The 17115-nt window shown below is 32.0% G+C and overlaps 1 protein-coding gene and 2 pseudogenes across 1 annotated transcript; 1 reads left to right on the top strand and 2 right to left on the bottom strand.

Moving 5' to 3' along the window:
- Positions 1-372: 372 nt before the first annotated feature.
- Positions 373-3385, bottom strand: LOC120150035 (annotated as a pseudogene).
- A 1863-nt stretch (positions 3386-5248) lies between these two features.
- LOC120150032 lies at positions 5249-8231 on the bottom strand. Its single transcript, XM_039162733.1, has 5 exons — positions 7277-8231; positions 6965-7017; positions 6237-6400; positions 6014-6165; positions 5249-5899 (listed from the first exon to the last, which is right to left on the bottom strand). Exons 1-5 carry the CDS (start codon positions 8073-8075, stop codon positions 5463-5465), a joined length of 1605 nt encoding a protein of 534 aa, XP_039018664.1. The 5' UTR covers positions 8076-8231; the 3' UTR covers positions 5249-5462.
- A 760-nt stretch (positions 8232-8991) lies between these two features.
- LOC120150034 lies at positions 8992-11387 on the top strand (annotated as a pseudogene).
- The last annotated feature ends 5728 nt before the right edge of the window (positions 11388-17115 follow it).

Below are 17115 nucleotides of genomic sequence, written 5' to 3'. Positions count from 1 at the left end.
AGCTCTCCATATTTTTCCCATACCCAAACCCAACCTTACATGAAAAGAACCAAAACTTGATGCTTTTTTTTTCCAGCTTTTTGAATAGGAAAAAGGCGTTAGATACTAAAATTAAAAAATATTGTTCCGGGACGGAGCTAAGATTAGAAGATCGAAAATGCAGTTCCGTTCGATCATGCCATCGGAGTCTATAACAATATGTCGATTCCACATCATGTTACACATGGTGGGACTAGGAAAGAATGCGGGTATCAGCATCCGAAGATCGGAGACGTCGATCGAGATTTTTTGGTACAAGAAATAGACAGGAGAAAGAGAGAGATACTGAAATATGGCAATGGCAAACAATGAATACATTTCAAGGGATCTCCTTCAGAATTTTTACATTACACGTTTCAATGACTCATTTTGAATACAAAAGAATGAACCATCTTTTCCCCATTATAATTCCTTGCTTGTTATCTACAGCCTTCCCCACCCCTCCCAAACTGCGCTTCTCCACCCTTCATATACACTTTTCTTTTTCCGACAACAAAAATTTAATGGAATCCCATCTTTCTAGGCCCCCACTGTCAAACTTCGAGCGATACACGTGTCTTTATCGGTTCTAAGTTCAAGCCCATGCTTTCAGGCGAGAGAAGTTCCGGTGAGATGCAAGATATATTTAATGGGCTCCTCGGGCTACCACTTAGATGCATTGGCCTATACAACCCGTATCGCATGAAGAAGTATTCCATAGGTATCAGCATTGCATGTGGCTGTTCTTCGGTCACCATCGATCCACAAGCCTGGACCTGCAGAAGCAAGAAAACCTCCATTAGTTCGTGATATATACGTAATCCAAAAAAACTATGGACTAGTTGGTACTTACCTCGACCAAGGCACTAAATCTTCTATCGAACTTGGACGTCATGTAGAGGGTTTCAGAGTGAAAAGGTGAGCTATCCCCAACAAATATTTAAGGTACGGCATCTTAGCCTCTTCAGCCCATTGGTAAGATCAGGTCTTCTGCAAGTTGGGGATACAAAGTTTTAATCACTACGAAGTTCTTTATTTAGTGTGATAAAAACAACTAATATGATACCGAAACAGTCTCTAATCATACCCGTTAATTGCTTGAAGAAACCGCATCACATTCGTGGCATGTCTCTCGTCCAACAACTAAGAAAACAAACAAGCAACCGAAATAAATCAGGTCAACTACCGGAAATTCTCTTTAAGCAGTCCGCAAATTCCGTAATAGAACAACAAATTCAACATCACCTAAGATTTTAGGTCATTTTAGTTATATGATAAACATTTATGCACAAAGACTGCTAACTATAACCAACAATCTTAGGAAGTAACCTTGTTATAGAACCATTCAGTCCAAGAAGGTGCTCGGCAAAGAGGGGACACAAGTATCAAACCAAGTACACGATCTCTGTATTTCATCTGTGATATAAAACCTGTCAATTAACTTGCATCGAAAAATTTAAATATACTAATCAAAGATATCATAAGGAAACCTACGGCAAACAGAGTGAGAATGTAAGCACCCGCTGTTACTCCTATGCACATCACCGCACCTAGCCTGAACAGAATCTCAACTATTAAAACTCTTTTTCGACTAATACATTGACACCAACCAAATCCGATAGCTCCGTACTAAGATGCTATCTTAAGTGAGATGGCAGCATCAACTAAAGAGTCATATAAAAACAATGTAAAAGAAAACAAGGGCATTAGTAATAAGATTACCCGAAAAAGTTGAGAACCTCAAGGATCTGATCAGCCAAGTCGTCAACAGAATGCGGAGAAGTACTTTCATAAATTGGATCAGCTCCCAACTGGAAGAACTCTTGTGAAAGTGCCAGAAAGGAAACTATGTTAATAATAAAATTGAATAATTGATTTAGTTCATACCAAGGTGATAAAGTAGTGAACATCGAACATAATCGAGCAAATAGGAATATGCTAACTAATTTAACCTCATGTCCAGGAGGACTGATATGGTAAATGCAGGAGTTGTGCAGCAGCAAGTAGGCTGCTTCTGGACAAAAGAACAATCCTTGGAAACAAGACATATCTGAAAAAGTTTTACATAAGGAACAACACAATTGTTAGAAAGAAGATTTACCGATAAAAACCGACTAAGTGTAACAACTGATTTCATCCTAATTAATGAGAAATCATTCATATTGCAGAATCAGCCAAAGGAGAATACTCGACGCAAAGGGGCTATGGTATCTGGCAGCATTGTACTTACGATTCAATGCCAAATCAGGATATGTAATCAGTGCCGGCTTGTCTTGATCCCCATATACTATAACAGACACAGAACCACAGCGCGTTCGTACGTGATGTTCCTGGCAGATGATTGCAGGAGCACTGGTTACGAACATATACAAGATGCATAGAAATCGACATACAGAGAGTTAAGAATTACAATTAAGCATATACATTAGATGCATTGGAAAACTTCAATGAGTACCATAATGTTCTCAAAGGTGCATCCAAAATGTAAATTTTACAGCTAGACGAATTTTAAAATAATAACAACAATGAAAAAGGTGCAGCCAAGGTTTCTTCAATGAGCTGCAAACACTAGTTTAACAATCCCAATGACTGAATAGTAGGAAGAATCAATTATCCCACCTCTTTTGTTCTCGCAAGCAAAAAAAACACTAAGGAAAGAATTTCCAACCGATCAAAGAAACCAAAAGTAAAAGCAGATACCTCCAAAGGCAAGGAAGAACACAAGAAAATGTAAATGAATTCTTAAAACCAGTAATATCACAGCAAATTATCAAACTTAAGGAAACACGAATTTGATACAAAATAGGATACCCCATTACCATAAAAGTGGTCAAATATAAAAAAGCCAAACAATGTTAAGAAAAAGCCAAAAAATCATTGCTTTATATATGTTACCAAATGTGTGAAAAATATAAGAAAACATATAAAAAAAGGTAAATTTTGACCAAATAAGGAAGATCTAATGAAACCCATTTCGTTAAAATTCTCGATATTGCATAATCAAATTGGATTCTTCCCTTATTTTCCCATTAAAAAAAACTAAAAACTCAATTCAACAATGCAAAATGGAAATGTAAAAAATAGGGTAAAAACCTTTCCACCAAGATAGATCTTTTCAGCATAGAGAGGAATGAAATCGTTTGAGTCAGCCATTGGTGTGGTTCTTTCTCTGTTATATTCAAACAAAGAAAGAAGAAAACATTTTCCCCCTTTTTTCCCCTTCAAAACGATAGATATATGAGTATATGACGCTCTCTTGCTTGGATTTTGATGGTTTATATATCAAGCGATTCTTTCTCCCTCGAAAACTCCCGATACGCCTCGCTCTTATTTTTATTTTTAAAAAAAATTGTTTTTCATTTTTATAAACAGAGCAGAGCTGAAGCCTCCACCGACGCTTTATAGAAACCTCAATGGATTTACTTATTTTAATCCCACTTCTGGCTAAATCTTAACCCTCGGTTAGTTTTTTGTAGGTAAACTACACCCATAGCCACCAACCCATTGATTCTTTCTAATTTTGGTCATCTAACTCAATTTTTTGACAAAAACATCACCAATGATGCTTTTTGCAACGTGATTCCAAATATTTTTTTTAACAGTCTGTGATTAAAATAAGAAAATAAAACGATGGAGATGCTCTTTTTTAAAATAGTTTGGTGGCCAAAATAGGAAAGAAGTAATATGTTGGTGACTAATGGTGTAGTTTATCTCTTTTTTATCAAAACCGAGGTTAAACGTCACCGTCTGACTAACGAAATGTTCTATTTACCAAATTGGGCTCGGCTGTTTGGTGAATTTGGGGGTTAAACTGTGGTTTTAGTCCCTATATTATTATAAAATTTGAAATTTAGTTTTTGTACTCTGATTTAGTATTATTTGGTTCTTTGTTTTTGTAAACTTATTAGTTGGTTGAAATAACTAATACCGTTAATCATTGTACAAAATCATTTGATATGATTTAAAAAACAAGCTTTTAAACTACTCGTATTGAAACATTTTAAACAGACATATATGGCGTTTGAAGTTACAATGTGGTGTTTTGCTTTGGCGTTCAACCTACTCAAAATTGATTTATTTTAGGTATAATGATGAAGTTATCCTATAACATTGGTATAAATGTTCACTTTGTTTTTTATTTTCTTAAGTATTTTTAACATCTAACATTTTCTTTTTTGGTCAAGACAAACTTTTTTTGATAGAAACTGTTAGTTTACTGACGATTAATATGTGTTGATAATATGGTATTTTTATATACGTTCAATTATTGATGTGATATATGTCATGTCACTAAAAATGATGATGTGTTATGTTTCATGTCATTCAAAGTGATGATATAGCATGTGTCATGTTACCCAAAGTGATGACGTGACATATACCACGTTAGCAATTTAACACAGTAGAAATGCAACACCAATAATATGCATTGATTATTAGTCAACTAACGGTTTTCATCTAATATAGTTTGTTTTGACCAAATTTAAAACGTTAAAAACTAAAATACTAAAAAAAGGAGACAAAGTAACCATTTATACAAATATTAAAGATAATTTTATCATTATGTCTTTATTTTAATGAAGATGTCTTTATCAATAATGATAATTATTTAAGCCATAATTTAATTATTAGTTTAATTTTAATCACGTTTTATATAATTTTATTTCAATTTTCAGTTTAAAAATCATACAAAAAATTATAATCCGAGAGGAAAAAATTATATTTGACACATATTATAATAACCGCTACTTAATATAATTTATATGGGTAAAAAAATGAGTTGAAATTAATTATAATTTTTTAGAGTCAAATTTAATTTTATCACTAAATTACTTTATATTCTTTCAATTTTTGTAATGGTTAAATCACAATTTTATTATTTTAGAGGGTTAAAATATTATTTTATTATATACTAACTTATAATTTTAAGGGACTTATATACAATTTTGTTAATTTAGGGGACCAAGGCTTCTAGTAGCCCTCTTAGCTTTGCATGTTGGTAATGATTAAACAAATGCACTTAAACGTATTCGAACACATAATTTCTAAAAGATACCAATTGAATTAAAACTCAATCATAATTAGTAAAATTAAATCTTCAATATTATCAGGTTATGATAATCGTAACAAGAAGATAACAAGAAGTATAGGTACTATACAAATAATATGAATGTCTAAAAGTCGATAATAAAATAAGCTTCGATGTTTTCTAAAATTCAAGAAAATCCCCAAAGTATCAATACATGTCTCAGAGTTTCGATACATGATTAAAAGTATCGATATTAACGTCAAAATATTGATACAAATGAAGTACAGATACTTCAAAGGCAGCTTAATATGTTATCAACCGGTAGCGATAATCAAAATATCTGAACCAACTTAAAATCAAATGGTTCGTCTTCTTTCTTTCGTTGTTGTCGTCTGGACATCGGCATATGCCAATCATCCTACTTGACAGGGTTCTCAACTTCACTGTCACTGCTCAAATCATCCTTTGAGGCACCCGAGTCTGAGTCCGAACCCGAGCCTGGAACAGAGGCCTCTTTCCTTGCTTTAGATTTGCTTGGAAGGGCATACTTAAAATACTTAATCTTCTCTTTCTCTTCACCCCCACTTCCTTTCCTTTTATCCCTCGACTTATCAATCGGTCTCATCGAACGGGCAGCGGCCACATATACTGCTGTCATGGATTCATTTTTCATTTCATTTACTTCCTCTTCTCCTTTGTCATCAATGTAAAATGAAGGCTCATCATCCTTGAGTTTCTTTGATACCAATTGCTCATCGACTTCCATGGAATCATCGACGAGTGATTTTGCGTGGTATTTCAACACGCTATCATTGAATAGCTTTATCCCTTGTTTCTCAAGCTTCAGTAACGACTCTGCGCATTCCGGATTAATAGCAATGAAACATCAAAGTAAACAGTTAAATAATGCAAAACTTGAAAAGATACAATCGTTCCATATATTAAGAAAGACTAATGGGGTTTACTCACTTATAAGAGCTTTGGGTGAGGATCCACTTATTCCTCCTGCTTTTTCAAACATGCCGTTCAGGCTCGAGATCCATTTGGTTATTTGAGAAGGTAAATCGGAATTCGTGAAAGCACTCATATAGCGAGTAGCTCTTTTTTTATCCCTGTTTTTTCTGCAACAAAGCGGATAGGGAGATAAATACAAAGTAGGCTTTATTATACGAATTCTAACATTTATTTATACCTGAATAACTCAATGGCCTCAAGTGTGACAACCAATCTTGTAATCGCGATACTTTTTACATGCTCAGTTGGTAGGGGAACTGTCTCGGGCTTGAGGAAAGAGTTCTCCACCAAAATAATAACATCGAATAGAATATTTCTCAGCAGAATTACTTCTTCAGGTCCCTGCACCACCGCATGACTCTTCGGTTTAAATAACCATCAATAAATTGAAGCTTATTTCCCATAATCAGATAAGTGTTTGACCAACAAACAAAATCAACCAGCAAGCTTAATAATCTAAGCATGCATAATTAAAGCACAAAGATGTAAACGAGCATGAAGACTTGGACGGAGTTTCATTATCGAGCCACTAATACTTCATACCCCTCGCCCCCGCTTAATGCCTCCTATTTGGTATTAAAAACTACTGAAAAGACTGGAGTTCTGTTCATGTCAAACAAATCAAATCAGACAGCTAAATCCTAAAATGAAACGAGTCTGTAAGAATCCAATATTCCAAAGTGAGATCAGTTAACAAAGAGGGAAGAGACTAACTACAAGCCATGATCCGCTTGCGCTGCGATAGTGTAAGCATTTGCATAGGCAAAAAAACACACAGTTAACATAGAACCACCACTTACAACATACAACTCCTTTAAGCATCGACGGGAAACTTGATATAAAGCACAAAACATACTAAAAGTAGGAGGAAGATATATAACAAATATCCGAGCACAGTAAACTAACCAGCAAGGCAGTCACTGGCAAAGCCGGCTGCAGTAAGATCCTCATAAGCATTTCTGATCAGCACAAAGTAATAACTAGACGGTAAGTACAACAAAAAATACGAAGTGTGATTAAGGAAAAGAGGTAATATTCCACTCTAGGAAACAATGCAGAACACATAGTTATATACTACCGACTACCGAGACAGGCACAATATTGGATGCTTCATTATAATTCATATGAATTGAAGGAAAGTGCAACTGAATATAACGAAGTAGAAGCTGAACAAAACTACACATATAAGCCTATGATTTAAGAGTCAAAAGCACTAACCGAAGAAATAAGAGTTGTGAAAGCTGGAAATTGAAGCAACAGCCCAACTTCTCAGCTCATTCTCCAACACCACCATGCCTTCGTCCCCAATCCTTATATCCAAGCAAAGTTTCAACAAAAATGACTCCACCATAACCACACCAGCAAAGTAATTCAAATCGAACCCTCTTTCACTAATCAATCCACAAACCTCATGACTGACCAGTGGCAAAAAAGATTGTAAATTTGCATTTCTATCTATCCAAATTGAAGCCAAATCCTCAACAGGGACTGCCAAATCCACATCAATACCTTCACTCTCCTCACTGAAACCCTTACAGCAACACATGCTTATATAACCAATGATCACTTCAACTACAGACTTAATCTTTTTATTCACCTTCTTCTCTCCCTTTGAACCAGAGTCCTTGCCTAGTACTTCCACAACTAATTTATAAACCTCAAAAACAATGGGTGCAAGCAACGCTATGCTTTTGGAAGAATTACAAGGACTTGAACACGAAGAAACTAACTGAAAGAGATCATTTATGATTGATAATCGACACAAATGATCTTCCTTTGAGAAACTATGGCTTCGAAACGACAAAGCAGAGTAAACCCAAATTGATTCCAGAGGTGGGTCAACCTTTGCTTGCATTAAACCGTAGAATTTTTCGATGAAGCCAGAGAAATTCGGAGTTTCTTTTTGGGTTTCAGCTAAAAGGTCTTCCATGGATTGTTTTAGAGAGAGTTGGTAGTTTTGACCCATCAGAAAGCTGGGGTTTTGGGAATCCGTAGAAGCTGTCAGAGATAAAGCCATGGAAGTCGGCTAAAAATAACTAAAATTTGTGAAATTTAGAGGTTACGACGATCTAAAGAGAGGTTGAAGGAGCTAAACCCTAATTCTCCTGAATGCTCTGGTTCGAGTTAGGGAAGTCGTCTCAATTTAGGGTTTTAGAGGGGATGGGTTTCAGTTTTGGGCTTTCTGATATCATCCAGTTTCATTATCTTCTGTTCATACGAAAACCGATTCGAATAATTAGAAAATAAATTTGATTTTAACTCGATTTGATTATTAAAAAAATTAAATTTATTTTATTTAACCTAAAATCTATTCTAAATAAAAATATTTAAATTTAAATTGATTTACACTCGAAATAATTTAAATTGATTTTGTTAACTATTTCGATTGATAATTTATCTTTAAATTTTTAAATAAAATTATCTTTTGTAGATGTCAGTCCTACATTTTATGTATGCAAATTAAAGAGAAAGAAACTCAAGGAAAAGGAGATTATATCATGAGAGAAACAATAAGTTTTTCAAATATACAATATAATTCTTGTAATGAAAAGTGAGCTTTTATATATACAAGAATAAACATTCTTTTCCACATACCTATTTGTTAAGTAAAATGATAGTAAGTTTCAAAATTTGTTTCCATAACTTTTTTACTATGACATTTAACTGAAGTAATTAGCGTTAACGCGTTCTGTTAAATGGATCTGATCCAAATATTTTAAGATTTCAATTTGGATTACTCAATCTTATCGAGTCGGCGAAGTCTTCCATGAACTCCAACCAAAAAAAAAAATCACAGCTACGTGTCCCTCTCAAATCCTATGGGTTGAACAAAGTGGGTCCCACCTTCTAAAGCCTGAGACCAACCAATCAGATGCAGGGAAACACGTATGAACTCTAGCAGTTTGGGGAAAATGGACAACTCTTATCAATTTCATCAAAACGACTATTACAATCGACAGAGATAGGCAATGGGGAAAATGGAGCGGATTTTACTTCTTCTAGTTTCAGTTTTGTTGCTATCAACATCGTTGCCCGTCTCTCTTTGTGCCAAGAAACCAGTGGCAGCTCCTCGAAAGGAAGACATCCCCTACATAAAATGTCAAGTTTGTGAGAAGCCAGCATCACAGTTGTACCAGCAAGTTCAATCGAAACAAGCCCAGATCTCCCCCAAGAAGGTATTTTTACAATCTGGGATTGCTTTGCTTTCTTTCCTTTAAATTTCCCTTATTTGGATTCTGTTTTTGATTGGTTTTTGGTGAGGTTTTAGATCTCAGAGTATCAAATCATTGAGATTGCGGAGAATGTTTGTAATTTGAAGAAGGAGGAAGCTGATTGGATTTTGAAGATTGATGTAGTTGAGCAAGGAGACAAGTTAGAGGTAAATCAGTAAATGATTTCTCAGTGTTGTGGAATTTTTAAGAATTTATGTGCTTTATTGGATAGGATATCCATAATTTATGCGATTTTTTTAATCCGAATGTACTTAATTATTCGAAACATGAATTCATTTATTGTCGAATGCGTATCGAATTTAGATAATATTCGGATTATGAACTCCGATAAGTGATATCTAAGGGTTCATATTTGGATAATGTTAGTTTGTTTCATCGAAATTTGCTTACTGTCACGCATTATTACCGAGCTCATAATGTTTTGCTTCTGGAGTTATTGTGCCAACTCAAGGAATTTTGTATATTTTCAGCTAGTCGAGCTGGATGCCGAAGGGATTTGAAACACGGAGTGTAAGACGATCGAGAGAACTTGCCAGGAGGTTTGGTTTTAATAACATAAATGAATTGCTTTTTTGTTGTGTTTTGAGATTGTTAAGCATGGATGCTTATGTTTATTTTTTCTTCTCAGGTTATGGGGTATTCCGATACCGATGTTGCTGAATATATATACACGTCCAAGCCGGATACCGAGTCTCTGGCGAATTATCTATGTAAAGACCTAACTAAGGCATGCAAAACCAAGCCTCCCCAATTACCAACGGTAACCCTATATTTCTTGCTGTTTCTAGTAAGTTATTTATCATCTGCTTCATGGTTCCATAGAGGTAAATCTGTAAATCCGTAAAAAAATGTTTCATCTCCTAAAACCTTAGAATGCATCATTTGCCTTTGTTTGATTTCATTTTCTTCTGTTTTTGTTATGAAAGTTAACGGGGTGAAAGGCTTTAGTCGTTTTGAACTGAATCTGCATAATTTGGATCATATGAATCTAATTCTTTGTCATTCTCTTTATAAAATGCTTTGCACATGGCAGCCTACTTCTTGACTCTCGTACGAAACAACTGTTAGTTTTAAACGAACTTCTTGTTGTAATGTTGGATGACAAGCTCCATTGATGAGATTATCTTTTACATCTGGTGTGAGGAAAAGTTGGGTCATTTCTAATCGAACTGGTCTTGTTGTTCATACATACAGGCTAGGACTCCGGGAGAACCTTTTGTGCCTAAACCAACTAAAGAAGCCGAGATGGAAAAGATGTTACGATCCATGGAGGTGACTAAAGATTTATTGCTCGAGTTAATAGTATTCTGTTCATACCTGATGTTATGTTTGATCTTTATTTATTATGAATTCAGGGTATTCCAGGGGCACCGAGCATGAAGATGTATTCAAGAGAGGAGCTGATGAACAATAATTTCGGTGAAGATGCTGACGATGATGATGATGATGACGACGAAGACGAGGACCGATTTCCATCGAATTTGGTACTTATTGAAATCACACGGCGGATTAAAGTTTTCATGTGATTTTTGTTTTGATTAGTATCGTCTTTTTCTTTTTCCTTTGCTTAGGGAAAACCTTTGAGGGACAAAGAAAGTAAAAAAGGCGATTGGAAACAGACAATCGTCAGAGGAGTAAAAGATGCTGGTGAAACGCTGAAGAGACATGCAACCAAGGTCTCCTTCAGGGTACAAAAATGGTGGAAAGGGTACAAAACTTCTCGATCAAAGGCTGCGAGCAAGGCTGAGCTTTAAGATAAACCATGAATTGTAAGTGTGAGGAATACAAATCGTTAGCATGTTCTCTTTCTCGGTTTTCTTCGACTGCGTTAATTTGTCGGAAGAATTTGATCGCATTAGATAGTCGAGGAAGTCTTTATGCGTCTCTTACCCATCTTTCGAGAAGTTTTGATGATTTCCTTTCCATCCATAGGGTTCTCTTAACTAGTGTCATGCTGATTACAATACACAACCTGTTGAACTCTCTACGATTGTTGCCATAAAGTTCTCCCTGGTGACGATATTTTACACTAGTAGCTTGAGGGTTTAGTTTGTAATTATGTGTTGAGTAAATGATTTTTTCTTATAAATATTCAACGAGATCTTTTTTTGAATAATTTATCATGTCATATCAAATTCTATCATAAAATATGTGAATTCGTTAATGACATAAAACATTATGTATGCAATTAAGATTAAAAACATACATCACATAAAAAACAAATATAATTCATGTACTAACCAAATATTTAAGGCTTACAAAAGGTGCCCAATCTATCCCTGTTTTTTCAGTTTAGTATCTAACGTTTATTTCGTTTTAGTTTGATGCCTAACATTTCATTCCGTTACTCAAAATGGGTCAAGATTTTAACGGCGTTGATATCCTCCTTTAAAGTGGCACGTGTCATAATCTAATAATTTTAAAAAAATTATATAAAATTTAAAAATAAAATTATATATATTTTTAAAAAGAAAATACATAATTTTGAAATATCCCCAAAACTTTGAAAACTTTCATTTCAATCTCTAAACCCAAGCCGATCGTTGCCCTTTGCCGTCGACAAAGCTCCACCCGACCTCACATCCCCCAAATGATCAAAACCCCTATGAAATCTTGACTGATCAACAGCCGATCAACGGTGAATCAATGTTTTATACCCTGCGAAACCTAGGATGAAAATCACAATCCCAAGCTATTTCGACGGCCAATCAACGACAAATATGGTGACTTATAACTAGGATGATGACAAGGACTATGTCGGCGGTGGTGATCGTGGCTGGAAATGGCCACGGCGGTGGGTTAGTGTTATAATTTGGGGATTTTAGGGATTTTGTAATTTAAAAGAAATAAGAGTTTTTTTTATAAATATAATAATATTTTAATTTTTTTAATAAATTTCAAAATTATGCGATTGTGACATGTGTCACTTAACGGATAAAACTAACGGTTCGTCACGACTTGACCCATTTTAAATAACATAATGAAATGTTAAGCATCAATCTGAAACGAAATAAACGTTAAACACTAAACTGAAAAAACATACATAGGTTGAGCACCTTTTGTATACTTAAACCAATATCGATAATATTTCGTCGAAATTTAAACCATTAACTTTTTTTTCTTCCTTGGAGCCAACGCATATTTCAGATACTTGATCCAATCAAATATTATATACTTGACTTGATTAAGCTGTACTGATAATAATTAATATATAATTATTAGATTAATAAGATATTTTAACTAAATTTGAATCTAATTTTCTTAAAACAAATTAGCCCTATAATTCATTTCATAATCTCTTAACTTTAAATATTTTGATCATCTGTAGTTGTGAGTGACTTTAATAATTTCTACGTATGATTTTGACTTACGATATTTATATATATTCTTAGATATTTAATTTATCTTTTATATATAATATCTCAAATGCTATGATTAGAAAGTATAGATATTTCATAGTATTCAATTATTTAAATTCATCATTTCTTAGAATAATATATCCTAAATTTAGAGTGTTATGTGCATTTTTAAGATTCCTTATATTCTTATTGTATATATTAAATAATTAAGAATAATTCATGTAAGAAATCAAAAAGAAATATATTAGATCAAGTCATGATAAAAAGGAAAATATCATAATCTATTTATGCATAAGATTATTAAAGAGTTAAGTGTATTATACGTCCTCACAATATAATCATCTTTTTAAATTAGTCCTTAAGCTTTTAAATGTTCTAATTCTATCCCTAAACTATGACTATCATTCTAAATTTGTCCTAAAACTTTTGAACATTTTAGTTTCATCCCCAAAATATATCCTTCATTCTACATTGGTCTCCAAACTTTTTCAACATTTCGATTTCATCCCAAATTATATGTACATACTAATCACATTCCATGTTAATAAAATTGTTAAGCCAAATTATATTATTATATGTTTGAAAAAAAATAAAGTTTAGGTTAAATTATGGCTAAAACTAATTACATACTTGGATGAATTTGGGGGATGAAATTGGAATATTTAAAATTCTAGGGATCAATTTAGAATAATGGACATAGTTTGAGGATGAAATTGGAATGTTTAAAAGTTTTATGAATAATTTATAATGAGTATCATAGTTTAAGGATGAAATAGAATATTTAAAAGTTTAGGGATCAATTTAAAATGAAGATCATAATTTAGGGACATATGATGCAATTAACTAATTATTAAATTTTAGAAAGATTAAATCATTTGTTACTTAATCATTAGTAAAACTATAAAAGAAACATTCAATTCTAAATAAATATAATTGAAGTTTTAATTAATTAAATGTAACAAATATATATCATTCTGTCATTCAAAATAAAATGGACGTTAAAATTTTAGTTATAAGCAAATCGTTTTATCTATAGATTGTAATGATTAAGTTCTCAATTGTAACTAAAAAATTAACATTTATTTTATTTTTAATGATAGAATAACATGTTTACTATATCGATTAATTGTGTGATTCATTTATAATATTTAAATTTTAATTATTTATTTAGAATTTTATTAATAATTGAGTGTAATGTAATTTACCCTTAATTTTTTATCATATGTGGAACATTTCATTGTTGAATGTTGATGATCCCACGATTTCCATTGGTCAATCAAGTAAGCCAGCTAGTCAAAGCACTAAAACGGCTGATTCAATCAGAGCCGTTGATCAATCCACGTAGCCAACAACTACTCTTTTCCTTTTTCCGTAAGGCGTTTGAAACAAATGGGATTTTGGTTGCGTAATATGCGCTTCCATGGACCCCAATGGTCCACATAATATTTAGGGTTCACACAACCCGATGGGAAGTCATAGGTAAAGGTGAATATTTGAACAAGACGAGTTGAGTCGAGTTAAAAAATTTTAAGTTAATCATATTTGTGGGTCTTATTTTATAACTCAAATGTTATTTAATCTTTTTGACCAAATTGAATTCATGAAATTCAAATTGAATATAGTTATTCGAGCTTTGTTTAAACTTAAATGTAAATATTTATAATGTTATTGAATTGATTAACTCTAATTTAAACGTCTCTCAAAAACTATATATAATATACACATATATTTCTTCATACTTTTAATATGTGATATATATATATATTTCATGCAAATTTGATACTCGACTGAAACTTAAAAAATGATCCACTAATTATTATAGTCATATTTTATAACTCAAAATTTATTTAATTTTTTGTCAATCCAATCAAATATATGAAATTGTGAATTTAATTTTAGCTACCCCTAATCATAGATGGGTTTGTGCTTGATGAGACTTATGACCTAGGTTTAATATAATCGTTTTCAAAATATTATTTTATACAATATATAATCTATCTAAATCCTTCTCTATGTATGTATAAGCACTTTAAAACTCACATTCCTTAATATATTGTAATAACAATTATGTTAATCAAATTAATATTTAATTAATTAATATTAACATATTTTAAATTATATAAATTATTATTTATTAATAATCTATATCATAGTAATGTTGTGTGGATAGTTCAAACACATTATTCCCCAACAATGTAGCATCGAACCCAATCATTAATCTATTGTGTGGTTAGTTGATGAGAATCCAAAAAAAAAAAAAAAACTTGGGCCTTTCTCTTGTCAGTATAACCTTTAAATATGGGCTGTTCCCGAATAAGCTCAATTAATATAAAATGTAGAGTAAATTATATTAGATGCTAATAAATTTTAGACGATACATCGTTTATATCATAGAAATATCAAATGATTTAATTATAACATTAAGTTTTGACCTGAAATTCAATTATATCATTGAGTAGTTAAATTTTAACGATACAATAACATTGACATATCTTTACGTCACTGTGATCATGTGAACAAAATAACGTCGTGTTAGTGTAGTTATTTCTATCTAAAATGGACTCGTTTTAAACATTGAACTTTAAGGATATATTAATGTAATTATTAAATTTGTAAACAATTTAATTGTAGACACTACACTTTATTTGAACTAAAGTGTTTTATGTCGAAGATATAATAGGAAGGGATTTTACTTTCACCGAATATTACGTCTATTTCTGTTTTATACATGGTGTATAACTTCTATTATTGTTTGCACGATTAAATTGTTTTCGTGTCGGATGTACTATTTTATTTTTTCATGAGTTTTTTTTTAAATGAGGAATCAATTATTCTAACAAATAATATAAAAAGTTGATTTGATCGATTGATTTAACTAAGAGCTGATAAAATTATACTTTTATCTATGTAAATATATATCTTTGACATATTTTACATGTGTTTTTAGTTTTTAATAAAATTTATACATTTTTTATTATTTTAAGAAGTAATTTAAAAAGCATGCTAATTCTAAAATAATTTTTTTAGGATTATATTTCAATAACATGGAATCCAGGTCAGGACAGTTCTGGGGTGCGGCGCCTTAGTATACGACTGAAATAAAATGTTACCGATTTTGTTATTATTTTAAATAACAAAATCGATAAAAAATGACCGAAAGCATCATTATTTGGACCGGTTATAATTAATTATATAGGTAAACACAGTAAAAAAATCTGCTCAAAAAATTGATGTTTTTGGTCAAGCGCTACCTAAAACATCATTTTTTGACTGAATTTTTTTATCGCATTTACCTATATAGGTAATTATAACCGGTCAAAATAATGATATTTTCAATCATTTTTTTATTAATTTTATTATTTAAAATAATAACAAATCTGATAACATCTTATTTTAGTCGTATACTAAATCGTTGCACGTCAGCGTTTCCCGACCATCATTTATATACTATTTTGTTTGAATAAGAAGGCACACAGAGACTTTTGTCAACATGTCAGAACACCAAACCAAAAGCGGTTGCGGGAAGAAAAAAGAAAAAGGATAAACTTTAAAAAGGTCCTTGTACTATGATATTTTTGTGAATTTAGTCTTTATTATAATTTGATCATATCTAATCCTCTACTTTCTAGATTTTTTAGATATAACGCTTAATTTTTTTTATCAATTTAATCAGATAATTGTTTGATGAATTAACATTAGAATTGATAAATTATATATTTCAAAAAATAGAAAGATCGAAATCTTGTTTGATAATATGTTTTTTTTGGTAAATAAGAGAAAAACACCTATAATTAGGTTAAATCATATTTCATCTGCATGGAGCAGTTCCAATATTCCATCTGGTGGAATTTGTATTGTTTGATAATATTTTAAAAGAATCAATCACAAGAAAGTTAATATTTTCAATAACTTAATTTTTTTAAATGCATCTGATAATTTAAAATAAAATTCATTTGGCATTATTTTTTCATCATTTAAAATTTATATTTATCAAGCAATTTAATCATATCTAATATCCAGTCTTAATCAAATCGATTTTAAAACTTAAATTCAATACTTAATTTTTCGACACTTAATTTTGAAGCGCCTAAAATTTCAATTTATAGAGCCGTGCCTAAAAATATTAAACAATAGTAAAGTGATTAAATCTATAAAAATACTTACAATAGGGACCTTTATATAAATTTGACTAATATCGGAAAATCAGGAATATAAAAAGACTGCACTGTAAAGGTTGACTTTTTTTACATATAAAAGTAAAGAAAAAGGACGAGGAGGAGAAGACGACTAATGATTTTACGGGAAAGTCCAATGGATTCGCATAAGTTGAAAATCCAAATTTCGTATTGCGGCTGCTGTGTCGCAGCATGGATAGGTTTTGGGATGACAGATGCACCGTACTCCGTTTATGTAACCTAGATTATTGAAGAAAGTTTTATGATATGGAGATTTTACGTCTTTGCCT

The sequence above is a fragment of the Hibiscus syriacus genome, unplaced genomic scaffold (genome assembly GCF_006381635.1).
Source record: "Hibiscus syriacus cultivar Baekdansim isolate YM2019G1 unplaced genomic scaffold, ASM638163v2 tig00111013_pilon, whole genome shotgun sequence".
NCBI classification, from domain to species: domain Eukaryota; kingdom Viridiplantae; phylum Streptophyta; class Magnoliopsida; order Malvales; family Malvaceae; genus Hibiscus; species Hibiscus syriacus.
This window is presented reverse-complemented; position numbering and strand designations above follow the sequence as displayed.